General features: G+C 41.8%; 1 protein-coding gene across 1 annotated transcript in view; it reads left to right on the forward strand.

Moving 5' to 3' along the window:
* Nucleotides 1–27,658, forward strand: part of trpm5 (transient receptor potential cation channel, subfamily M, member 5) — an 82,203-nt gene that overhangs the window by 23,075 nt on the left and 31,470 nt on the right. Inside the window, exons 11-16 of the mRNA XM_059976366.1 lie at nucleotides 10,835–10,975; nucleotides 12,375–12,498; nucleotides 13,320–13,465; nucleotides 17,078–17,190; nucleotides 18,917–19,015; nucleotides 25,576–25,828. Of these exons, the coding sequence (XP_059832349.1) occupies nucleotides 10,835–10,975; nucleotides 12,375–12,498; nucleotides 13,320–13,465; nucleotides 17,078–17,190; nucleotides 18,917–19,015; nucleotides 25,576–25,828 (876 nt within the window). The remainder of the gene's footprint in view (nucleotides 1–10,834; nucleotides 10,976–12,374; nucleotides 12,499–13,319; nucleotides 13,466–17,077; nucleotides 17,191–18,916; nucleotides 19,016–25,575; nucleotides 25,829–27,658) is intronic.

Genomic DNA, 27,658 nt, shown 5'->3' on the forward strand with positions numbered 1-27,658 from the left:
AACATATTATTGAAGGTCTTGTTTTTGAAACAAGTGAAACTGTTTCTCAAATTCCAAGGCATATTTTGACTACACATATAGCGGAGGACCACAGGATGATGTAAATCCAAGCAACGGTGTGTCAAATGTCTGTGCGCCATGCTCTGCTGCAGGCAGAGCATCTACTATGTCTAATACCTCCTCTGTGTGCATTATAACAGAAGCTGATTTAGCTGCATTAATTGCACATCAACGATTATTGAAGGACAAACAAGTGCTGAAAGAGCAAGAGGAGTAAATGGAAGAATTACTTCAGAAAAGGAAGGAGCAGCTTTAGTTGCAGTAAGATATTGCCACACTAATGGCCAAAGTTCATGTGCTAATGGCTTCAAGTGAGGCTAGTGCTAAAAGTGCTCCACCAGGACAGTCCTATAGTGTGAGTTCCTATATTGATAAGGCAGAGAAAACTCAATATCCTCAGTGTCAATGTTGATTTATTTGTTCCTCAATTGTCTGTGAAACATGAGTTAGGGTGTTCAGCCTGCACTGAAGATGCACTCAGAACCTGTCATACCCAACAGCTCAAAGGGCTGATGGGGATGTTATATTACAGTATGGAAATGCTCTTGTTTTAGTTGATAGAGGTCTGAATAATACTATTGAATCAAAATGCAATAACAACCTTATTGGTACAAAGATTTCATCTTTGCCTAAAAGAAAGATTCTATGCTTTGATGGTGATCCATTGCAGCATTGTGCATTCACGAGGGCTTTTGAAAATAGTGTTGAAGTCACAACTGATAGCTAAGGCGACAGCCTCTATTTCCTTGAACAGTACACTGGAGGTTGCCCTGGAGAACTTTGCAGAAGTTGCTAGCATGTTGACCCGAAGGAAGGACATTTAAAGGCTACAGGAACATTTTAGTAATGAACAAAAAATTGCACCTGCCTACATGCAAAAGGCTCTTTCTTAAGTACCTATTAAGAAGTGAAAGTTCTTCAAGACTACAGTCTTTATCTTAGAAGCTTTGGTTTTGCTGCAGAAGTGCAGAACATGCAAGAGTTGGACACGCCTACCAATATGTTGATTGTCATAAAGAAATTTCCCTATATGTTTCGGGATAAATGGAGAAAGGCACAACTGTAAGACCACTTTTACTGACATTGATACACACCCAGTATTTGGGAGTATACAAGATGCTACATTACCAAATAAGCATAAGTATGGACAATATTAAGCTGCAACTTCATTCTAAGGTTAAAGGAAGTAACTTTGCCAATACTGTGACCACTGTAAAAAGTAAAGCTAAAACTGAACCTGAAACTAATGGAAGGGAAGTGCTCTTATCAGCTACAGGGGATTGTCTGTTCTGCGAGGGTGAACATCATTGGATTTGTGCCCTCATTTGGAGAAGAGGGCTCATTGTGAGAACATTGCCTTCCTAAAGAAAAGTGGTATCTGTTTTGGTTGCTTGTGTACATGGCATATCAGCGAGGGTTGCAGAAAGTGTCTTTCATGCAAGGTATGTAGTGGCAGGCATCCCTACATATTTCATATCCACTCTGATGAAAAGGCAGAATTGAAACAGGCCTTGAAAGAATCAAACGCAGCATTGAGGGGTGTCCAGATACCTAATGGCCTTACAGGGGCTGGTGATCATGACTGTAAACTTTCTAGTACAAGTGAAGTGTAAGAGAGGTAACAAAACAGTGATTAATTTTGCTTTCTGAGATCAAGGAAGTACATTGGTGTTCTGCACAGTGGCCTGCATAAACAAGCTCAAAAAAATCACAGGAAAATTCTATTGTGCACCATAAGCCAAGATGAAGTAACTAATTGTTTTTGGTTTGGAAGTGACTGGCTTAAGTGGTGAAAACTATTGTGAACTACCTAACATCTACACACAGGACTGTATGCCTGTCCATAAAAGGAACATTCCATGAGAGAGGAGGTTCCAGGGATGGTCTAATCTGAAACATATATATTTGCCAGAGATTGATTCAGAAATTGAGCTGCTGATAGGAACAAATGTGTGTAAAGGATTGGAGATGTTGCAAGTGATTCACAGTGTTAATAATGGACCTAGGCAGCCAGAATAATGCTGAGTCGGGTTCTGAATGGACCATTGAAAGGAGATCATGATGTTGGGAGAAACTGCTCAGCATGAGCTGACAGGATCTCAGTTTTGAATTTGGATGAGCTTTGGCAGCAGCAGTTTAAGGCAGATTTCCCTGAATGCAGTCGAGATGAGCAACCTGGTTTGTCTAGAAAAGACCACAAGTTCATGGATCTGGTTATGAATTTTGCAAAACTGCTGAATGGCCACTGCCAGATTAGCTTACTTCGGGAAAGACGGAGGTTAACATGCCTAATAATAGGAAGATAACTGAACAGCATACTCTAAATCTAAGGAAGAGGTTTGAAAAGTATCTGTTATTTCACACTGACTGCACAGCTTTCCTGAAGGATGTCATCTCCAAAGGTTATGCTGGAAGAGTGAGAGCAGAGGATCTAGAAAGCAGTGATGGGAAAATCTGGTATATTCCATATCATGGTGTTTTCCACTCCAAAAAAGAGAAACTTCATGCTGTGTTTCACTGTGCAGTGACTTTTCAGGGAATATTACTTAATGCTTAGCCTTTACAGGGGCCAAATCTGATCAGCTCACTGACTGAAGTTATAACCAGATTCACAAAAGAACCAGTGATGCTCATGCAGACATGGAATTAATGTTTTATCAAGTTAATGTACCAGCAGAAGATGTGGATCTGCTGAGGTTTCTCTCATGACCTCAGCCACGATACAGTGGCCTTTTCAATGGTGGTACATCTCTTTGGAGCAACTTCATCACTGAGCTCTGCCAATTTCCCTCTTAGGAAATGCGCAGAAGACAACAAAGAACAGTTTAGCCATGAGGTGATGTATTGAGGTTTTGCATTACTTCTAGATTGATGACAGCCTTGTGTCAATGTCCTCTGGGGAAGAAGCAGTGTCTCTCTATCTTGACCTGTATCCATTTGTGTTAGAGGTGGCTTTTGACTCTCAAAGTGGATAAGCAACAGACATAGTGAGCTTGCTGTGATACCAGAAGGGCAAAGAGTGAAAGACATGATGGATTTGGATTTGATCAAGATATAACTTCACTGGAGAGGGTACTGGGTGTGCCGTCTGATGCTTTCAAGTTTAAGATCATAATGGAAGGCAGAACTCTGAGCAGAAGTGGGATGCTCTCCACAGTTAGTTCCATCTAAGATCCTTTAGGAATCTTGAGTCAGGTGGTGCTATCTGCTAAGAAGACCCTACAAGTTCTATATAAGAAAAGGCTTGTCTGGGTTGACACTATACCAACATCAGTTGCTCATACATGGTCAAGCTGGCCTGAAGGACCCTTCAGTTGGAAGACTTCATGGTAGTTGGATGTTTGAAACCCTTGGATTTTGGAGAAAGTACTGCTGCAGTTACAACACTTTACAGACGCAAACAAAGATGGCTATGGAGCTGTGACCTATCTATAGTGGCACAACACGTATTCTCAGGTGCAGAGTACTTTTATCATGGGAAAATCTAGGGTAGCTCAACTGATGTCAGTTTTCATCCCTTTTATGGAGTTCATCATTACTGCAATGATAAGCTGTATGGACATAATATAAAGGAAGGAGTTGCACATGTAGCTTCACGACTCAGTTTTTTGGACTGATAGTACTTCTGTGCTGAAGTATATCAAGAATGAAACTTCCAGGTTCTGAACCTTCATTGCTAACAGAGTTTTAGAAATTCTTAAGGTCTCACAAGCATCTTAATGGAGGTATGTAAAGACTTCAAGTAACCCAGCAGAAGTGACCTCTAGAGGGTTGAAGGTAAAGACATTCCTGAAGAATGAGGCATGGATGTCAGAGGCCTCTGATTCTTCTTCAGCCTGGAAGTGAATAGTCTGTGAATCCTGACTGTTCTGGAGTACTTCTGCTAGATGATCTGGAAGTTAAGAGAAGTGTAACAATGAATGTCATGCAGATTGAAGAGAAGATGACCACAGTAACACATATAATCCATCTGTAACGTTCTCCTTCGCGTGTAACGAAACGCCAAATTAAACGTCGAGATAAACCACAGTCAATAAGAACCAGATCGCAGTAAGATTAACCATTTACTGTTCACTCTTCACATTAACATATGGTGAAAACTGTTGATAAAACAATACAAGATTGATGCAGTATTTGTTCCTTCCTTAATATCACATTTCAATTGTAAATACTTGTAAAGGTGACTATAACTACATTACACTAAGGTGCAGTATACAGGGAGAGTTTACCTGCTCCATTGACTACTTTAAATACACTTCCATGCAAACTATCCGCAACTCTTTAACTAACGAAAGCATAAACATTATCGACCGTCGTTACTTCTAACAGGATCGGCATTAACATCTTAGTTCAATATATCGATTATCTATTAACTTACAGCGTTGCTCTCACTGTGATTTCTCATGCCTGCAAAACAGCTTCTGCTCAGGTGTGCCTCGTGGTGAGCCCCCACCCTCGCGCTAATTTCAAACCGGTACTTTCCCACAAGACGCGGCGAAACCGGATGTGACGTCATCGCATGCCGATATATATTTTACATGCAATGAATATACTTTAAACACTTCTAATTCTAACTAGAAAATACTATCGAATGAATTACTAAGCAGAAATATTATAAACTAAATAACTGTCGTAAAGACAGCACACTCCCCGCTTGACCTTCGTAAGGTCACAATGAGCAGAGTACAAAACTTAGTCTCTTAATCAGTCATTGGGTAGAAGTAGAATAACTTCTGTAACTGGCCTTTGGTAAATTTTCACATCGCCTTGGTCGGTAGTCTTCAATTCGATCTTCCTGACATGTCCATTCCCACTAGGGAATGTAGCAGTGATTCTGGCCGTTGGCCAGCTGTTGCGGGCGATTTGCTTGTCCCTGAGCAGGACTAAGTCTCCAACTTGAAGATTCCTGTGGGGTTCTGTCCACTTTCATCTCTGTTGCAACAAAGGTAGATATTTTTGTCTCCAGCGAGGCCAGAACTGATTTGCCAGAGCCTGGACTTGTCTCCATTGCTTTGTGTACAAATCCTTGTCTGAGAAGTCTCCTGGTGGAGGAGGTGCTCCTGCCTTCTGTGTAAGGAGCATTGATGGCGAAAGGATGAAGGGGTTTTCTGGGTCAGAAGACACAGGTAGGAATGATTGTGCATTTATAATGGCTGTGACCTCTGCCATTAGGGTGCACAGTACCTCGTGGGCCAATCGGGTGCGTTGCTGCATCTCAGGTTTCCTTTTCCGGGTTTTCCGTAAAGACGTGAACCGTTTGACTGCCTGCTCTTTGTTATCTGGTGAGCGCTGGCGTGGTTCTCTAAAAGGCAATGGGGCAACCCCATTATTTGCTTCATCTCTGAAGACCTTGGTGTCTTTGGTTTTTAAAGAAATGGTATCTTGAGCTGATTGTGCAAGTTTGTTTCCGTGCTCGGTTCGAACAAAAACTGACTGACCTAGCGTCTCGTCGGTTACTTTACGCTTGGTAATGTCTTGTTGTGCTTCTTTAGGGTACACCTTAGTGAGGCAGATCTTGGAACAAGAACGGCTTGACTGAGTTTGACCGCAAACTTCTGTACAGTTCGAGCTGACAATTGTTGTCCTGGAGTGAACCTCTCCCTCCCCGCCGTCCTGTTGTGGGGGTGAAGGAGCGTTGTCGGTTCTTTCATTCTTGACTTCATCACGGAGCCGCGAGGGTAAATTTTCTTCCTCGTATGGATGTGATGCAATCGTGACTCTCTGAGGTTCCTCGTAGCTGGGGAAGTTATCGAATACGCATGGAGAGGGGAGACGAGCCTGCCTGTCTATTTGATATTGTACATAGTCGCTTGTGCGTTCCAGTCTGGTCCTTTCTAAAGTAGATCTTACTTCGGTCAGATCACGTGACCCTTCAGGTTCTTCTATGTACTCTGCTTCCGCCATGGCAGCAGCTTCTTCTCTTTCTAGCTGCAGCACTTGCAACTCTGTCGATATTTTTGCCATTTGCAACTGGGTTTCGGCTTCTCGGGTGGCCCTTTCTTTCTGGATTTCGGCTTCTCTGGCGGCCTTTTCTTTCTGAATTTCGGCTTCTCTGGTGGCCTGTTTCATTTTCAAAGCTGCTTCTTGTCTGGCGTATCGCAGTCGCACCTTGGCGGCTTCTGCCTTGGCTCTTGCCTGGGTGGACTTACTTGATGTCGGTTTACCGCCCTTGTCGCTGGGCGCCATCGACTTGATCCCGGATCGAGCTGACATTGCAGCACTTGGAACACCTGATAACGCCTGGGTGGGCTTAGTTGATGTCGGTTTACCGCCCTTGTCGCTGGGCGGCGTCGACTTGATGCTGGATCGAGCTGACATTGCAGCACTTGAAACACCTGATAATGCCGCTTTTTCACTGTAACGTTCTCCTTCGCGTGTAACGAAACGCCGAATTAAATGTCGAGATAAACCACAGTCAATAAGAACCAGATCGCAGTAAGATTAACCATTTACTGTTCACTCTTCACATTAACATATGGTGAAAACTGTTGATAAAACAATACAAGATTGATACAGTATTTGTTCCTTCCTTAATATCACATTTCAATTGTAAATACTTGTAAAGGTGACTATAACTACATTACACTAAGGTGCAGTATACAGGGAGAGTTTACCTGCTCCATTGACTACTTTAAATACACTTCCATGCAAACTATCCGCAACTCTTTAACTAACGAAAGCATAAACATTATCGACCGTCGTTACTTCTAACAGGATCGGCATTAACATCTTAGTTCAATATATCGATTATTCCATAACTCACAGCGTTGCTCTCACTGTGATTTCTCATGCCTGCAAAACAACTTCTGCTCGGGTGTGCCTCGTGGTGAGCCCCCACCCTCGCGCTAATTTCAAACCGGTACTTTCCCACAAGACGCGGCGAAACCGGATGTGACGTCATCGCATGCCGATATATTTTACATGCAATGAATATACTTTAAACACTTCTAATTCTAACTAGAAAATACTATCGAATGAATTACTAAGCAGAAATATTATAAACTAAATAACTGTCGTAGAGACAGCACACCATCACTTCTCATCTTGGACCCACTTGAGGAAGAAAGTGGCCTGCATTCTTAGATTTAAGCAGCTGCCCTTGTTTCTTAGTCAGAAGAGGAAGCAATTGAACATCATTCTTGCCCAGTCTGACTTGTATGAAGAACAACAAGGGTATTCTTTGGGAAGAGAGATTGAGAAGGCCAAAGATCAGATCCGCCAAGATTGTCTCTCAACGGAGGAGCTCAGAAAGGCTGAAATGGAGATATTGTTTTTTGCTAAAGAAAGAGATTTCCTGATGAATTTTCAAGTTTGCAAAGGGGAGAAAGTGTGAAAAGAAACAGAAATATTTTCAAACTCAATCCAGTACTTGAAGATGATGTCTTGAGAGTTGGTGGAGAGTTGCTTTGTAGTGCAGCCATGCCTGAAGAGTCTAAACATCTTGTTATCTTGGCAAAGGATCTTCACCTCTCAGACGTTATCCTGAGGCATGTACATCAGGAGGTGGGACATGGTGGGTGTAATTGCATGTTATCAAGGATGCATCAAAAATACAGGATTCCCAGTGTTAATACAGCTATTAGAAGAATTCAGTCTAAGTATGTTAATTGTTGACAGTTGCACACAGCTCCAGGATGCCATCACATGACAGACCTACCTCTGTTCAGGGTCTCTCTAAATGAACCTCCATTTACATGTGTAGGAGTGGACTACTTTGGACCTTCTGAGGCGAAGAGCAGAAGGAGTAAGGTGAGGGGTTATGAGCTCATATTTAACTGTCTAGTTACTGTATATCAGTAGATCACATTCAAGTGACAACTTCTTTAGACACCGATTCCTTTGTTGATATGCTTTGGCGCTTTATAGCAAGACAAGGGCAGGCTCGTAAACGACACTCTGATAATGTGACAAATTTTGCTGGAGCTGAGCGGGAGTTGCGTGATGGCATTCAGAAGTGGAACCATTCATGGATCAGTGATATCCTTCTTCAGAAAGGAATTTAATGGGTTTTGAAATTCCCCTACCCCGTCTCCCGGGCTGGTTCATATCATGGAAGAACATGGGAGAGGTAGATGAAGTCTGTGTGAAAAGTCCTCAATTCCACCTCAAATGTAGAGGATTTTGATGAAGAGGGTTTCCACACAGTCCTTTGTGAAGTAGAGGCTATTGTCAATGGTCATCCAATTATTAAAGCATCATTGGATCCCAATGATTTGGAAGCATTAACACCCAACCATCTGTGCTTCTGAAGACCTCACCATCCTCACCACTAGGAGTTTTCCAAAAGGAAGGCATTAATGCTAACAATAGATGGAAGCAGGTCCTATACATGTCAAACCTGTTTTGGAAATGGTGGATCAAGGAGTATTTACCACAGCTACAGGAATGTCAGAAATGGTCAAGTATAAAACGCATTTTCCTCTCAGAAGACATTGTGCTTATGTGCCAACTCTGCACCTTGAAATTCATGGATCATGGGAAGAGCCATTCAGGTCTTTCCAGATAGCAGGGGATTTGTACAGCAGGAGCACATCAAGACCAAGACCTGCTGTGTGGACAGGCCCTTAACTAAGATTGGTCTCTTATAAGACGCAAAGGTTTGAGGAGCTACACTTTAGAAGGTTCATAATTTTGACTTGACTTACTGACTAGACAAATAGTGGTAATAAATTTCACTCTGTACTGGGCTATGTGTTGGAAACTCTGACCTAGATGATTGTGCATGAACTATCTGGAGGAAGGAAGAAGAAAGAGGACATTAGTATGAATGTTAAGATGTTTATCCTTGAACATTTCAGGTCTCTCTATTTTTAGTAGTATGTAGCTCTAATTATTATAGTATAATAATTTAGGGGTTGGGATGTACGAGTCAAGTATCTATTTTCTGTCTGTATTATATTTTGTGTTGCATGTTTATTATGGGTAATTTGTCATGTGGATTGGGGCATGGTAGAATCAAATAAGTATAATTACATATTCATGCACTGTCTGAGTTCAGTTTAGTATAGCTGAGAGTTAGAAGCAACTGGGATGATTTTTCTTGTTAACAGCTAACACTAATGCTTAGACCAATTTATTGTTATTAGACCACTTATTTTGTTACATTGCTAGTTTTAGTTGCATTAGTTTTATATCACTACAAGGTTGTTCATCTTTGCTGGTTTCTTATTAAATGATTGAATGTACTCTTTTGAACTTAGTTATTTTGAAGCTTGTCATACAACCCCGTGCTTAGTTTCTGATTGGTTTTGATTTGTTTTCAAGTAATTGCAACAATGTTGACTTCCCTTATTCTTTTCTGCACATGCATACTAACCTTTGTAATCTCCTGCCATTTAGGTAATAAGCATTTTAATTTCTCTGTCGAAAGGAAACTTGCCAGTGGACAATTTCCATTTGCCATATCTTTACCCAACCACATAACCCATCTATATCCCTCTGTGCCTACCTCATGTTCAAATTATTTCTTAACCTTCCTTTTTTTATGACCCTTTACTTTATAACTCTCAACATTTCTGAAATCATTGCCAAATAATGTAATCTGTCATCTCAAACTCTCCCAATCTCAATACCTATTTTACCTCTGAACGTTCATGTCTATCTTCCTTTTTTTCTGCTCTTTGTAAACTTGAAGCCATTGTCTCAGTGTCCTAAAGGTACACCAAACCCCGATCAGCCATGTTATCATACACCTGCTGACTTCATTAGCAGGTTATGCAGCACTCAAGTTTTAAAATTCTTCTTCTTATTTTCAAATGCTTCATTGGTTTTGTCTTTCCCTGCAATCTGTGATCTTCTCCAATCCTGAAACTCAATAAAATATTGGCATACCACTTTCAATGACCTTTAGATTTACCAGAAGTTCATCTCCCCATTATTTGCATCTGTGTCTTCAAAAGTCAAGATCCTTAAGTTTCAGAAACACCCTCCTGAACCTCTTGACTCTCCTTTATACTTTAACACACTTTGTGAAGCCTATCGTTTATCATCTTCCACAATTATCTCCTGTCCTATCATCAGCATGACAACATCTCTGCTAAGTTACAGGTGATATATGAATGGAGCTGGTGGGTGTCTATTAACTTTCCAACCTTGTTACTTTTCTGCCACTTTCTCATATGTGCCCACTGATCCTGCAGACCTTTTGTCAAACACTTGACCCACATACTAAGCTAATGCACCCTTAAACCATCACTGAAGTATTGCCTCTTGGCCCCAGCTCCCAGAGGAGCATGGGTCATCAATGACTTCCCATCCCCATTGTCCTCTCTTCTGAGCCAATTTCTCGAGGGTGAACCAGGAGTGTCTCACTTGATGATGAGCCTCTTCTCACAAAGTCGTTAGTATGGCTTGAGTTTGTCAATGTTTCCGTAATCCATTGTACAGCAGATTGGCCAGTACAGCTTCAACAGATCCTTGTTAGCCAGCCTTATCTGTTTCCGCCTGTCACAATGGGGGATGTAGGGTTAGACTTTGAGAGGTCCCTCTTCCACTTACTCTCTGCAAAATGGAGTTTGGCAGTGTAGAGATAGATGCACCTCTTAAATCTCTCCCTCATCTACTTGTGGAGGATATGAGCTGGGGAATAATAGGAAAATGAAATGTCATTCACCAGAAGAGACTCTTAATATTGGGAGGGAACGAAAGCAACAGTATAGCTTTGATAAATGTAGTTAATCAAAATAGGGGAGTTGTTGTTCTACAAAGGTAGTTCAGTTTCTGTTAGATCGACATTTGACTTGTTTAGGTTTTCTAATGCAAATACGTCTTTCAGGAACTAAACAACAAGTTACGTGGTCAAAGATTGTTCACAATGCCCAATTTAAACCACACTTTTGAAAACCCTTGGCGGGACCTCTTTTTGTGGGCAATCCTGCAGAACCGACAAGAAATGGCCAACTATTTCTGGGAAATGGTAAGTACATTTTTAGAGGAGCCCAGATTTCCACACCATTCCATTGAAAAATGGCTCAGGGTAGAATTTTGCATTAGTAATTTACAGATTACTGAAATTTGTTGCGCATACACTGACATCTTGTATAGAGATCACTTCTCCTGTTTTCAGTATTTCATGTTATACATTTGAATATATTTTAAGAGCTTCTTATATAACATGTTAGAGAAAGATTACGTACTTTTACCCATTTGACATGGTTGTGTTCCCAATACTGAGTCTTAGTAAAGTTTTCCACTTTATACTAACTAGAAACTTCAAATGCTCCAAGTAACTCTTCTTCACAAATCACCACAGGTTTTTTTCTGTTTAGCAACAGCATTATACTGTACACAGGACAACAAGATCAATGGGGTAAATTTCTTGGAGCTTGTCATTTCACTGGTATAGCTATGCTTTGAATGAAATGTGTGAAACAGCACTAGTCAGAGGAGAGCTTCGTAAGTCAGTGATAAACCTGATTCTGATATTAGGCTTAGCCCAGACTAATTTTAGATCCCCATTTCAGCCATTTTTTGATGAGCCCCCATACACCTTCAAAACAATTCAAGGTAGTGGTAGTTCCCAGCCTTCTGAAGGTATATACAGCCAAAATAAAAGCACCAGGAGCAAAGTGCACATGGAGAAATCATTAAAGTGAGCAGGGGCTGTAAAATTCTCTGCAGAAGCACTAGTTAACCATACATTGTAATCTCATCTGCTTTCAGTAGCTATCCAACTTAATTTGCTGTCTGTAATAAAATGTGTGTTATGTAATGGGCAAAGAAGGCCACTTTGGTGAGTCTGAACAACTTAGGCTAAAGGACCTTTATCTGAGCTGTGTTACTGCATGAATATGCCTCTGATTTCTGCAGTCTGTTTGGCACAAGAGAATGTAAAATTTAAATCAGCTTATTAGTCCCCATGTGTTGGTAAATATTTTTGGCTGTACCAAGAGAAAGGGAAATTAAAGCAGGTATAGGCCATGCAGCCCATCAAACCATATTGAGCATACTTAGCGAATCTGTAGAACCGTAATTATACCAGGATCGGTTCAAGATCAGTTAGAGTGCAGAGGACAATAAACTGTGCAAATGCAATTTGAACGCCAATAAGTTAAGAGAACGTGAACTAAAGTGAGATCATTGGTTGTAGGAGCATTTCAATGGATGGGCAAATGAGTGTAGTTCTTTGTTCAAGAGCCAGATGGTTGTGGGGTAGTAACTGTTCTTGAACCTGGTGGTGGCAGTGATGGATTTCTGGTTTAATTTTTATTCTGTTTAATGCAATAGTACTTGGGATTAGCCTGTGATCTAGTGTTTCCCTCAATATTCAAGCATGAAACTGATTTCCATCCCCTCCCCCAAACTTCACATTTCAGGGCCCAGAAGCCGTGCCCGCAGCGCTGGCAGCGTGCAAGATTTTGAAAGAAATGGCTCATCTGGAGTCCGACACAGAGACCGCTCGAAGCATGAAGGGGGCAAAATACGATCAGCTGGCAATAGGTACAGTGAGCCCAACTACAGGGGAGGGTCTGAGCGACAGTTTTTCCAGCACCAGTGGGCTGATCACAAGATACCTAAAGGACTGAATGTCAAACTGGGCACATCATTTGATTGGTTGTTAAGTGGTTTTCACCTCCTATCTCTCCTTCAGAGACCATTCTATTTTTCACTGAAGAACCATTTCCTAATGCTGCCCTAAAGTTTTGTTTTATTAGTTTGAGCCCATGTTTAACACTACAATTTAATTCAAAGTAATTTACTGGTTATGTCTTTTTCATTTTATTCACTGTTCACTCTTGCACGCTTCTAAATAAATAGCACAATAGTACCTCTCAGACTGAGTAGAAATTCATCTACTTGTATCCATTTTAAAACATGATCGAGCAAAGTTCATACATTGAGTTTTCTTTGAAAGTTTGAATGCAATGGAACCTAACTTTGGAAGTACAGTACAATGCCTATAACATGCAATTTAAAGCATACAGTAAAAGATTAATTTCTATGTTTTTCTTAAAACGGGCCAGTGAGATGGCTAAGCAACACAGACAAAGTGCTGGAGGAACTCAGCAGGCCAAGCAGCATCTGTGGATAAGAGTAAAGAGTCGATGTTTCGGGCCGAGACCCTTCATCAGGACCTTTCAGCCCAAAATGTCGACTGTTTACTCTGTTCCACAGATGCTGCCTGGCCTGCTGAGTTCCTCCAGCATTTGTGTGTGTGTTGCTCAGATACTTTGCCAGCATCTGCAGATTTTCTCATGTCAGTGAGGTGGCTGTCTGTTTATAAATTCAGCATTCTGATGTAGTGTGGTTTGTGATTTCAGACCTGTTTGGTGAGTGTTATGCCAACAGTGAAGAAAGAGCCTTTCATTTACTGATTCGCCAGACCAAGTACTGGAGTAAGACCACCTGCCTACAGTTAGCTACAGAAGCAGATGCTAAGTCTTTCTTTGCGCACGATGGGGTACAGGTATGAAATCGAGATGTTTCTCAATTTTTTTTAAAACCAATAATATTAACCAAATAAAATTTGCCATCTCCAGAAAAACAAGTAGCAGTTATTGGGTTGGGTTGCACTTTATTTGCAGTGATCATTTTATACCACCAATCCCTCCCCCACAGTGCATTTGCAACAATTTCCCCAAACCAGGGTAAATCATCCTTCGTACTCCTCCTCCTCCATCTAGTTGTCATGAACTCTTCAGACCAGCGTGGGGTGCCAGAGAGCATCAGGCCTTGCTGCTCCAACACACTAGCACTTCATTGATTTGCTTTAACTCAAACCCGTAGGTTACTGGTTTAATCGTTCGGTTTGCCTTGTGTTTTTTGTGCTGCTTGATTTTTGAATGTCGGTTCCTCGTGCATCCTGCTTTCAATTTATTGAGTTTTGATCTTGATACACATAGGGTCCCATGCTATATGCACTATTTAAATTTGTCACAACTACCATTCATTGATGGGTTCTGAATTTAGGTTCCAAGTTAACTAACGTTCCGTGTATTCTAGCCCCCTCAAGTAAGTATGTTCTGTGTCATTTATTATTTCTCTGTTACGTTCCTCAAATAAATCCTCATTGATTCATTCTACCTTCGAGTGTCGAGTTTACTGTGCACCTGGATTTGTTTGCCTGAAGATCTTGTAACACTGGTATTTGTTGTGTCAGGCCACAACATCCTCATTCACCACATCTCCTCCCTTATCTAGCCCTCTGCATCACAGCTTCTAGTTCACCACAGCAAGCTCATTTTCCACATTGATTATTTTTTTCCAACTCCTGCCCCCTGTGTTGTCCTCCAAATTCTCACTAGATACTAACTTCAGACCCCATTGAGATGCTTCTCATTGGTGGTATCAAAGAGTCAGAGTACTATAGCACAGACACCAGCCTACCTGCCATCAAGGACATATACTGTATACAGAAAGGTGCCAGAAAAGGGCCAGTAGCATCATAAAAGATCCCATCCACCTTGCTCATGGATGCTTGTCCCATTTTCATCAAGGGCTACAGCAGGACCACCAGACTTGAAATAGTTTCTTTCAACAAGCAGTAAGGCTGGTCAACATCTTCACCCACTAAGTCTACCATTAGTTTATTTCCTGTCAGTCACCTTATGTATAGCCAAGCATCACTTTATCAACATACAATCAATCTACAGTATCTATATACTGTAAGCTATCTTATATATTTGTATTTATTGTGGTTTTTCATTATTATGGTATCATTTATTGTTTGTGCGGGGTTTTTGTGCTGCCTTGGATCCAGAGTAAAAATTGTTTTGTTCTCCTTCACATTTATGTTCAGGAAATTTCATTAAACAACCATCATCTCATCTTGAACTTTGGCCCATATAGTCCATACCAACCTGGTCTTCTGCCAAGTCCCGTCTACTTGTACCTAGACCAGGGGTCAGCAACCTTTACCACTGAAAGAGCCACTTGGACCCGTTTCCCACAGAAAAGAAAACACTGGGAGCCGCAAAACCCGTTTGACATTTAAAATGAAATAACACTGCATACAACGTTTTGTTTTGCCTTTATGCTATGTATAAACAAACTATAATGTGTTGCATTTATGAAATTGATGAACTCCTGCAGAGAAAACGAAATTACATTTCTGCATGCAACAAAAACATTTTGAACTCCGAAAAAAAGACGTTGGGTTGAAGGTTACTTTTAAGTAAAATACTCAATGTCTATTTGAGTTCTTCTTGTATTTATGAAAAACGCCAAACTTAAATTTGCCGCCAGCAGCAAACCAAAAATAACGTCAGCCAGCTGTCAACCTGAAAAATAAAAGGACTATTTCACTGAACAATGAAAACATATTAATATACGTAAAATAATAGGCAATTAAAATATTTATCATACTTGTTCAGGTTGACTCACACCTGACAATGCAGTCGTATTCAGTAGAGATGAATCGATGCTTAGGGGAGTGACCGAGAAGGATAATGTGTTTTTTTCCTCTCTGAACTCACAAAAGCGTTTCCCAAACGATGTTTGCATTGCGATGATTGCAGAATGTAAATACTCCGAATTTATCATGTCGTGACCTTGTTTGAACTCTCTCAAATTGGGGAAGTGAGACAATGTGCCTTTCTGTAAATCTCTGGCAAGCAACGTCAACTTGCGCTCGAATGCCAAAACATCCTCCAACATGTGCAGGGCTGTACGTCCTTTCCCCTGAAGAGCTGTGTTCAGCGTGTTCAGGTGCGCTGTCATGTCTACCATGAAGTGTAGCTTTTCCAGCCACTCTGGCTGTTCCAGCTCAGGAAAGTTGAGCCCTTTGCTGCCCAGGAAAGTTTTCACTTCTTCCAGACACGCGACAAAGCGTTTCAGCACCTTCCCTCTGGACAGCCAGCGATAAAAACACGTTGTAGCGGTGTGCTACACGCAGTCAGTAAACTGCAGTCAAAGATAGCTTTATTCGAACTAAACAGCCTTGCTTTTAAGCCTCCCTCAACCCACCCCCCATGGGCGCGGATGCTGCAAAAGACACGTACTCACAAACCCCCGTAGGCTATCTCCCTTAGCCTGAACGCTGGCTAATTGTGAGCCGGTTCGGATGTGTCAGGAAATGGGTCGCCACAGCGTCTTATTTAGATTGTACAAGATCACCATAATCTTCAAATTTAGATTTACATTTCAAAAACTAACAAACTAACATAAAATACATTTTAATTAAATACTGACCATGTAGCGGTGTGCTACACGCAGCGCTAAAATTACGACACGGAGTCGGTAACTGCAGTCGAAGGAAAAAACTTTATTCGAAAACTTCAGCCTCACTTTTAAGCCTCCCTCAACCTGCCCCCCATGGCGCAGAGGCTCCAAAACTCTGTGCTCGCAAACCCCCGTAGACTATCTAATTGTGAGTCGGTTCAGATGTGCCAGGCAAAGGGTCGCCACAACCAATTATTTCCCAAAGCAACAGGGAGCCGCAGCACAGACTTAAAAGAGCCACATGTGGCTCCGGAGCCGCGGGTTGCCGACCCCCGACCTAGACGATAGTCCTCCATACCTCTTTCATCCATGTGCCTATCCAAGTTTCACTTAAGTATTACAGTTGAACCCACATCTGCCACTCCAGCTGGCAGCACGTTCCACACTTGTACCAGCCTCTGAATGAAAACTTTCCCCTTGGGTTCCCCTTAAAAATTTCACCTTTCACTCTAAACCTATGACCTGTAGTTCCTAGTCTCAAGTAAACTGAGGGGAAAAAGCCTGCATGTACTCACCCTATTAATACCCCTCATAATTTTTGATGCCTGTATAAGATCTCCTCTCATTCTCCTATGCTCCAGTGAACAAAGTCCAAAACTATTCAACTTTTTCCTGTAACTCCAGACCTCAAGTCCTAGCAACATCCTTGTAAATTTTCTCTGCATCTGCCAACATAGAACTGACAGGAATGTGCCGACTCAGCTCACCTTTCCTATACTTTGTTCAGCTCCTCAACAACCTCAGGCTGCAGGTCCAACATCAAGGCTTAACGAAACCACAACCATAGCTACTTCCCTCCCAAAGCGGGCATAAAACTGCTCTTTGTGAAAACTGACCAACTTTTATTTCCTTACTTTAGGCTTTATTGACAAAAATCTGGTGGGGTGATATGTCAACTGATACTCCGTTCTGGAAGCTGCTGTCAGGATTTTGTTGCCCTCCTTTAATATTTACAAACCTCATCACCTTCGGGTAAGAAACTCATGAGCAATTATTCAAAAACTCTGGTCTTTTAATTTGTGATTCTTCCCACTCAGCCAGGATGTCTTATATTATAAATTACTTGTGCATAGACAAAGAATGTACAACAGTAGTTTTGATCATACTGTCGGATAATTCATATACCTTTAGGCAATTCTGGTTGAGGTTGGCAACTTTGTCCTGAAGATCTTAATGAGTTTCTCTTCATACTCTTATGGGATCTTTTAAGGTGCCCCAAACTACTAGAACAGGTAAACTGGGCATCATCCTAGCTAAAGTACATTCCCTCTGTAGCCCAGGACTAGTCTTGATCTTCACACCCCACTCTGATCTTTTGCCTCAAAGGGGAATGCTCACAACATGTAAACCAAGGGGCCACCACTGAAACTAAAGCACAATATTGACAGTGCCTTAGATGAGGAAATTTGGTTATGAAGGTCTTGTATGTTAGTATCTCTTGCTCCTTTAGCTGTGGTAGTATTCGTGCCTCTGATGTCCCACTCCAAGTCTTTGAGAATGAATATCCAGGCTGAAGGTCCGCACGAAGGATGGAGTTGCTGTGTTGTGAGTGGCCTCAAAATTTGGAGGAGTGGATTTAGGTTGGAGATGAGGAGGAACTGCTTTTCCCAGAGAGTGGGGAATCTGTGGAATTCTCTCCCAGATAAAGCAGTGGAGGCTACCTCAGTAAATATATTTAAGACAAGGTTGGATAGATTTTTGCATAGTAGGGGAATTAAGGGTTATGGGGAAAAGGTAGGCAGGTGGAGATGAGTCCACGATCTTATTGAATGGCAGAGCAGGCTTGATGGACCAGATGGCCTACTCCTGCTCCTGTTCCTTATGTTCTTATGAGTGCTGTCTCTAATGTGATATTAAACATAAACATTCCTACAGTTGTAGTAAAGGTTTGTATAGTACTATTGAAAAAGAGAACAACAGAGCGAGCCAATATTTATTACTTAGAATATGTCATCAGATTTGTATCACATTACTGTTTCTGATGCTCACAGTGCATAAATTGGCCAATGCATTTCTCTCTTCTTACACTATGTGGCAACCAAAATGGAAAAGCGGGATTGTGTTGGCGCGTGGCCTAGTGGATAAGGCATTGGTCTAGTGATCTGAAGGTCACTGTTTCGAGCCTCAGCTGAGGCAGTGTGTGTGTCCTTGAGCAAGGCACTTAACAACACATTGCTCTGTGACAACACCGGTGCCAAGCTGCTTGGGTCCTAGTGCGCTTCCCTTGGACAACATCAGTGGCATGGAGAGGGGAAGGCCTGCAGCTTGGGCAACTGCCGGTCTCCCAAACAACCCTGCCCAGGCCTGTGCCCTGAAAACCTTCCAAGCCGCAAATCCATGGTCTCATGAGACTAGCAGATGCCTATTATTATTAACCACTGCAAGCAAGTTAATGGAGCAGTGCAAGAGAATTGCTGTTAAAGAACTTACATTGTATACCCTCCTATTATCCTGTTCATAATTTCACAAAAACCTTATTGAATTGACTATAATACGAGGCCAAAACCAGATCTCTTCATAGTAGACGTTAACAGTGTGCTTTTCATGACCTCTGGATGCCACAGAGCTTGTAACATCAAATAAAATATTTTTATCAAATATAGGCACTATAGAAGTGGAACAGCAAATGTCCAGTCAGCAAGATCTGACATGTAACATTGAGCCAAATGCACAAATAACCCTTTTTGTTTCCCCGCAGTGCCTATGACCACGCCTCCACAGAGGAACCTGACAATCAGAGAGAACAGAACTGTCCTGACATGGAAAGGGCTTCATTGCTCCAAGACGAGGCAAACAGGTTTGCCCATCTGAAATGTTTGTAGAGCGAAAGGTTTTAATAATGGGACAAGACTAAACAATAGAAAAGATTTCAATAATGGACCCAAGATGGTTATTATTTTTTGGTTGCAGGCACAAGCTAAACCTACTAGGATAAATACCTTATCAGATTAATTATGTTGCATCCCTTCACAACAACATTGATTTATAATCCATTTTAAAGGTACTAAATGTGTATCAAGAAAATGGGAATGGTATCGAACATGATTTGGTCATAATGGAGGACAGGAAGTCATAATATCAGGTAACACTAAGTTAGGTCAAGCTGTAGGATTTAAGGACCATCTTAAAGGAGAAGAGGGAAATAGAGAGGTAGTGATTCATTTGAGATTCCAAAGTTCAAGACCTAGACAGCTGGTAGTATAGATGCCATCGGTGGAATGATTATTAGAAGGGATGGGCAAATGACTACAACATTGGATGGGCTGAAAATGAATGAGTGGCTGGGAGCTATCAAATGCAGCATTAGTGAAGAGACAGATATTATGGCAAGAAGATTAAAACTGAGGTTGTGAAGATCAGTCAGTGAATAGCAACTGGGACAGCAGCCCTTATTCAGAGTTAGGATTGGAGCAGATCTGGAGAGCTCTGACTGATCTGTAATTTATGGAGAGTTGAAATGGGTGATTGTGTCATGTCATCCATATAGGCTAAGAAAGAATAGATCTCAATCTTATTTAAGTGCGGCAGTCAGGATTGGTGTCTGTTAAAGAGAAGACCCAAGTCTCATTTTCAAAGCAAGTCTTACTTTGGAGTAGCAAGAGCAAGATCTGGGCATGAGTGAGAGCCATTGTTGGAATGGGGAATCGAGGCTTTGGCCCAGGAAGCTTCAGCCAGAAGAGGTGAAGGCCATTCTGGATTGGTCATTGTGACTGTGTGCCAAGTGGAGTTGTCTCAGATCTGAGGCTTCAGCAAGGATGCATAGATAGGTAGCAAGTCAAAACAGGTAAGAAATCTTCAGTATATATAATGATAGTTTTATACAACTAAAAAGAGACCAAATTACAACAAAGTAAATAAAATAGGGATGTGATATAGCTGAATGGTGTAGGAGCTGTTGGACCCCATTGCGGTTCCTAGTGGCTACATCTGCTGCAAAAGTTGGCTGCTCGAGTAAGTCAGACTCAAAGCTGACCACTTAAAATCTGAGCTTCAAACGCAGTGATGCATCTGAGAGGGGGAGAGTTACCCGGACACTGTATTCCAGGAAGCAGCCAAATCCATTAGTTTAACTAATTCAAATTCAGTTTGTGGCCCGGGACAAGTGGGGGTGACTGTGAGTAAGGCAAGTAGGGGATCCCAGATGTAGCGCTGAAGCTGTCACAAGGATCGATTGTCCTGAAGGCTGTGTGGTCTGTCTGATTCCTGGGATCGAGACGTCTCATCTGACCTATGAAGAACTTTGAAGTGGGAGGGAAAAGATCCTGTTGTCATGGTCCATGTTGGTATCAACAACACAGGAACAACAAGGAAAACGGATCTGCTGAGGGAATTTCTGCTGAAGTGAATCACATCACTAGGGCTGTGGATAGTGCTTCTAAGTAAACAGTAAGGAGGTGGGTTCAACAATGTAAAAAAGTGAGGATAAAATAAAGGGAAGGAGAGTTCAGGAAAGGTTCCAAGAGTCTCCAGAATAAATAAAAAAACAAAATGTTAAGAAAAATATAAGAATTTAATTTCCAGTAATCTGGAGATGATATGAAAATGTGCTGAATACAGTACTGAAGGTGTTATATTTGAATGCAGACATTAGATGGAATAAAGTAAATGATCTTGGAACACAGTTAGAACTTAGCAAATGCGACATTGTGGGCATTGTGGCTGAAAGAAGGTTACAGTTGGGATGCACGTCGTATTGAAAAGACAGGCTAAAAGGGGTGGGGTGGCTCTATTGGTAAAAAATGAAAGTGTCGTAAGAAGTAAAATGCTGGAGGAACTCAGCAGGTCGACAGCATCTGTTCAAATGTACAAATAGTTAGAGCTTTGGGCCGATAATCTTCACCGGAAAGGAAGGGGGAAGAAGCCAGAGTAAGAAGGTGAAGGGAGGGGAAGGAGCACAAGCTAGAAGGAGAGAGGTAAAGACAGGGAGAGCAAGATGAAGTAAGAAGATAGGAGGTGATAGGAGGAAAAGGTAAAGTGCTGGAGAAGAAGGAATCTGATTGGAGAGGATAGTGGACCATGGGAGAAAGAGAAGGAGGAGGGTCATCAGGAGGTGTTATACAGGTAAGAAGAAGAGGTAAGAGGTGGGCCAAAGTGAGGAATTAAAGAAGGCAGAGGTAAGAGGTAACAATTACCAGAGGCTGGAGAAATCGATGTTCATGCCATCAAGCTGGAGGCTGTACAGATAGAATATGAAGTGTTGCTCCTCTAACCTGAGAGTGGCCTCATTGTGACAGAAGGGGAAGCCATGGACTAACATGTCGGAATGGAAATAGGGATTGGAATTAAAATTGTCAGCCAGCAAGAAATCCTGTTTTTAGTGGATGGAACAAAGATGCTTGACAAAGTGGCCTCCAATCTACATCAGATGTAGAATCCTTGTGGGTACAGTTAAGAAAATACAAGGGTAAAAAACCACAAAGGGAATTAGTGGTCAGGACTTGGGATACATACTACAATGGGGGATACCAAAGGCATGTAAAAAGGGCACTGTTGCAATAATCACGGGGTCTTCAATATGCAGATAGATTGGGAAAATCAAGTTGGTGCTGGATCCCAAGAGAAAGAGTTGCCTTTTTAGGACAGCTTGTGGGTGAGACCACTAGGGAAAAAGGTTGGATGTTTCGTGGTGAACCAGATTTGATTAGGGAGCTTAAGGTAAAAGAACCCTCAGGATGCAGTGATCATAATATGATATAATTCACCTGCAGTTTGAGAGCAAGAAGGTAAAATCAGATGTGTTGGTATTACAGAGGAACTATGAAAGGAACTATGGATACATGAGAAAGGAAGTGGCTGAAGTTAATTGGAAGGGGACTCTAGCAGGGATGACTCCAGCAATGCCTGGAGTTTCTGGAAGTAATTTGGAAGGTGCAGGCTAGGTTCATCGCAAAGAAGAAGTATTCTGAAGGGAAGATGAGGCAAACGTGGCTAACAAGGGCCTCCCTTTAGACAGCATAAAAGCAAAAGAGAGTGAGCACAATACAGCAAAAATTAGTGTGAAGCTAGAGGATTGGGAAACTTTAAAATCTAACAGAGGGCAACTAAAAATTAGTTTAGACAGAAAAGACAAAATACGAAGGTATCCCTTTCATTGCGGGAATTTTCAACCAGGCCAGTGTGAAGAAGTCTCTGAACAACTATCACCTGGGGAACTAGAGGAGCTAATGCACTTGCCCACTGTTATACAACCATCACAGATGCTTACTGTGCCAACCAGCTGGCAGGAGTGTTCAAAAACTCTTCCACCTCTCACTGGAGTCAGAGGTTCCCACCTGCTTCAAAGGGCGACAATCATACCAGAGCCTAAGAAGAGCAGGGTGAGCTGCCTCAACAACAATCACCCATTTGCCCTCACATCTACTGTGATACAGTGCTTTGAAAGGTTGGTCATGACTAGAATCAACTCCTGTCTAAACAGAGACATGGACGCACTGCAGTTTGCCACTCGGAACAATAGCTCTACAGCAGATGGAGTCTCACTGGCTCTCCGCTCAGCCTTGCATTACCTGGACAGTAGGAGTAACTGCGTCAGTTTATTGATTACAGCTCAGTGTTCAACACAGTTCTAATCAATGAGATCCAAAATCTGGGCCTCAGTACCTCTCTCTGCAACTGGATCCTTGGCTTCCTCATTGGGAGGCAACTTTCTGTGCAGATTAGAATTAACAATTCCTCACTGACCATCAGCACTGGTGCACCTCATGGATGCAAGCTTAGCCCACTGCTCTCTCTACACACATGACTATATGGCTATGCACAGCTCAAATGCAATTTATAAATTTGCCTATAACACAGCTATTGTTAGAAGAATTTCAGATGGTGATGAGGAGGCACACAGGAGTAAGGTAGATGAGCTGGTTGAATGTTGTCACAACAGCAACCTTGCACTCAGTGTTAGGAAGGATTTGATAATGGACTTCAGGAAGGGAAAATTCGGGGACACACTCACCAGTCCTCATCAAAAAACGAGCAGTGGAAAGGATGAGCAGAACCTTCAAGTTCCTGGGTGTCAAAATTTCTACCGATCCATCGTGGCCCAATCATGGTGATGTAATTACAAAGAAGGCATGACAGTGGCTATATTTCATTTGGAGTTTGAGGAGCCTTGGTATGTCACTAAAGACACTCGCTGATTTCTAGATGTACTATAAAGAGCCTTCTAACTGGTTGAATCACTATCTGTCATGGAGGGGCCACTGCTTAGGAATGGAAAAAAAAGACTGCAGAATCTCAGTCAGCTCCAGCATAAGCTCTAGCCTCCCCAGCATCGAGGACACATTTGAAGGCCTTTTCTACTTCATCATCAGATTGCTGATGGACAATGAACCCATGAACACCACCTCAGTATTTTTTAATTTTTTTCACTACTTATTTAACTATTTCTATATAATTAATACTGGAATTCTTTGAGGAAGTAACATACTGACTAGACAAAGTTAAGTCAGTGGGTGTTGTTCACTTAGATTTTCAGAATGCTTTTGGCAAAAATTCTGTGCACAAAACAAGACAGAAGTCCGTGGTATTACAGAAAAAATACTAGTGTGGTTAGAAGATTGGCTGACTGGCAGGAGGCAAAGAGTGGGGGAGACGGGACATTTTCTGGATGGCTATGTGATTACTGCAGGAGTCAGCGTTTGGACTGCTTCCTTAAATGTTATCTATCAATGATCTGGTGTCTGACAGAATTGTTGGTTTTGTGGCCAAGTCTGTGGTTGATACAAAGATACATGGGGGGGGGGGGAGGCAGTTTTGAGGAAGCAAGAGACTGCATAAGGACTTGGACAAATTAGGAAGATGGGCAAATAAATGGCAGATGGAATACAGCATATGAAACTGTATGGTCATGCATTTTGGTAGAAGGAATAATAATAAAGACTATTTTCTAAACGGGGAGCAAATTCAGAAATCAGAGTTGCAAAAGGATTTGGGAATTCTCGTGCAGGGCTCCTTAATGGTGGTGAGGAAGGCAAATGTGATGTTAGCATTCATTTTGAGAGGACTAGAGTATGAAAGCAAAGACATAATGTTGAGGCTTTATAACACATTGTTTGACTGAACTTGGAGTACTGTCAGCAGTTTTGAGGCCCTTAGCTCAAAGTAAATGTTAAATAATGTGCTGGCATTGGAGAGGGTCCACGCAAGGTTCTGTGGCTGCAGGTTAAGAATGCAGATAGATGGCTCCTCCTGAAAAGAGAGGAAGAAGCACAGAACTCACAGATCTATGATTCCAGAAATTAAAGCGGTAATGGAGGACCGTTAAATGGCTTCGGACCTGTACTCACTGAAGTGTCAAAGAATGAATGCGGGATTTCTATCGAATATTGAAAGGCCTAGGTTGAGTGGACATACAACTTTAAAGGATGCTTCCTATAGTGGTTGAATCTAGGACCAGAGGGCACAGCCTCGTCTGTGGAATTCAATGTCGCAGACATATGTGGAGGCCTAGTCATATTTAAAGGGAGATTGATAAGTTCTTGATTACTAAATGCATCAAAGGTTATAGGGAGAAGGCAGGAGAATGGGGTTGAGAGGGATAATAAATCAGCCATGGTGGGATGGTGGAACCATAGGCTAGAAGTCTTAATTCTGTTCCTATGTTCATGTGTGTAACTCAATATCATTCTATACCCGTAAGCTAATCATACAATCAATAATATCTACAATGTGCATGTGCTGTTGACTTCCTCAGGAAGTGACTATAAATTTGACCTGGCAAAGCAGCCATCTTTATTTGTTCATATTTCAGTGTATGATGACAATATTTTTAATTCTCTTGATCAATCCTTAACATCATTATAAGATCTGTCACACAGGAATGCAATCCAGTGAACTATAGTACACATTTATTAAGATTTCCTTACAGCCATTCCAATTCCAATTACACGATAATTTTACCACAAATGCACTGGAGATCCCTCTCTTTAATTCTCAGCTTTAAGCTGTTCCCAAGTTGCATAAATTAAAAAAACTGAAAACTACAGATACTGGAAACCTGAAAGAGAACCAGAAACCAGGAAAAGTCAGGTGGCTAGTCAATAGCTGGGGAAGTGGTGTTAACAGTTCGGGTTGGGGACTGTTCATCAAAAGTGGGAAAGGGAGAAGAAAAGTTGAAAAGAAGGTGACAGGAGGAATGATTAGGACAAAGAGGGTATCTGTGACATGACAAGACTAGGTCAGGGAGGTTAATGGGTCTTTTAGATCATGGTTTTGCTTTATGATATTCATTGTTGCAGATGGTATGAAAAGATCACTTGTAGTCAAACATATCTTGGGAACCCTAATTAAGTGCTGAAACTAGCCCTGGTTCATTTCACTCATTTTAAAAATGTAACAATTTGTTCTTGTGTCACTTGACAGCAGTGAAAAGAATGGAAAAAGACTTTGCCAAGGAAACCAACAGTGGGAGTTTATCATACGAAGATGGAAGAAGTTCTGGGGTGCTCCTGTAACTGTATTTTTGGGGAATGTGCTGCTGTATTTTGCATTCCTGTCACTTTTCGCTTATGTTTTGCTGGTAGACTTCCAGCCCCCACCACCTGTTGGTCCCTCAATGGCAGAGATAACACTCTATTTTTGGGTTTTCACCTTGGCTCTGGAAGAGCTTAGGCAGGTGAGGAAAGCAGATATCTTTTAATTGCTTTGTCATCTGTCTGTGGGATGGGGTTGTAGATGGGTACGGGTGGAAGCAGAACACGGAAAAGAGACGTGGCTGAAGATCACTTCTTATAGTATGTAGGGCTGTTGATATTGATAAGAAAGGGGAAATTTTGGAAGTGATACCCTGTAACAAGAACAAAACTCCTGCTTTCTCTGAAAATAAAACATATTTTGAGCAGGAGATGCTGTTAAGTTGTAGAGTTGAGGGCTCATGATGGTGCCTAGGTGGGGTAGGAATTCACCTCTGATCCCATATGTGCCCGCCTGATGATGTGAGAGACATCTCTCATCTTAGAAATGTCTGTAAGTAAAAGTGTGGCAATTCTTTAGAATCAAAATCAGGTTTAATATCACCTGCATATGTTATGAAATTTGTTAACTTTACAGCAGCAGTACAGTGCAATACATAATAGCAGAGAAAAAGTGTGTGTGTGTATAATAGTTAAATTAGTGTAAAAATACAAATAAAAGAGTACTGAAGTAGTGTTCATAGGTTTAATGTCCTTTAACAGAAAAAAGCCCTGAAGTGGAAATGCCCCTAAGTTATCTCTGTTTAGAATAAAAGCTGTAATTTTCATCAGATGCATGTTGGCAATTAGTGTCCAAGTGTTCAGAGCAAAGGAAACTGATCCCTAGTAAACTGAAGCTTTAGCTTTCAGAGTGGACTGTGCCAATTCCTTCATTTCTATAATGTCACCAAATCTGTTTAGACACTGTCTCATCCAGCATCCTAGCACATCATCAATGGGTCATAAAGGTTCTCCCTGAGTCGCGAACACCTGACTAATGTACATCCTGTACATATGACTGAACGTTAGCGAGACATGAATTTGCTGGCTGCTGGAGGCATCTTCTGCCAGGCAGGAACAGGGCATTTCTGTTCACAGTTGCGCTGAGCCTCCACAGTCACGAGCTGAGACGAGCCACCCACTGAGCAGACGACTCACTCACTGAATCAGAGGCCCAGGCTCTTCCTGTGCTTTCCCAAGCTCCCATCACGACCGTTTCTTTGATCCTCTCTCACACACCGTTGCTGGATTTCAACTTACAAACTGTTCGGGTTATGGACATAAACATGAGATTCTGCCCACGCTGGAAATCTCGAGCAACAGGCAAACTGCTGGAGGTACTGAACACGTCAGGCAGCATCTATGGATGGGAAGAAACAGTCAACGTTTTGGGCAGAGTCCTGGTGAAGGGTCTCAGCCCAAAATGTTGACTGTTCTTTCCCCTCCGTGGATGCCCCCTGACTTGCTGAATTCCTCCAGCATTTTGTGTGGGTTACAAACAGTTCTCTGGAATGGAACCAGTCATAATTGGGAGATACTTTGAAACTACCCTACCACCTCATTCGCATTCCTGGTGTCAACAAGATGTGACCAAAGATCAGGCAGTAGCTGAGAATCATAGAAATCAATATAATTTTAATATGTGATAATGGACAATATTAAAACTCCCAAATAACTAATATAAAGTGAATAAATTCCACTGTAAATGGTCACAGGGGTGGCACAGTTAATAGAACTGCTGCCTGACATCTCCAGTGACGCAGGTTCAATCCTAACCTCCAGCGCTGTCAGTGTGGAGTTTTCACGTTCTTCCTGTGACAGCACGGGTTTCTTATGGGCACTCCAATTCCCCCCAAAATCACCAGGACATACAGATTGGTATGTTACTAGCCACTGTGCAGTTCGCTTGTGTTCAGGTAAGTGGGGTCATCAGGGTAGAGTGTACAGAATTGCAAGAATAGTTTCCAACTGTAATTAGGGGAGAAATGGCATTG

This window comes from Hypanus sabinus, chromosome 7, assembly GCF_030144855.1.
Source record: "Hypanus sabinus isolate sHypSab1 chromosome 7, sHypSab1.hap1, whole genome shotgun sequence".
In the NCBI taxonomy this organism is placed as follows: Eukaryota; Metazoa; Chordata; class Chondrichthyes; order Myliobatiformes; family Dasyatidae; genus Hypanus; species Hypanus sabinus.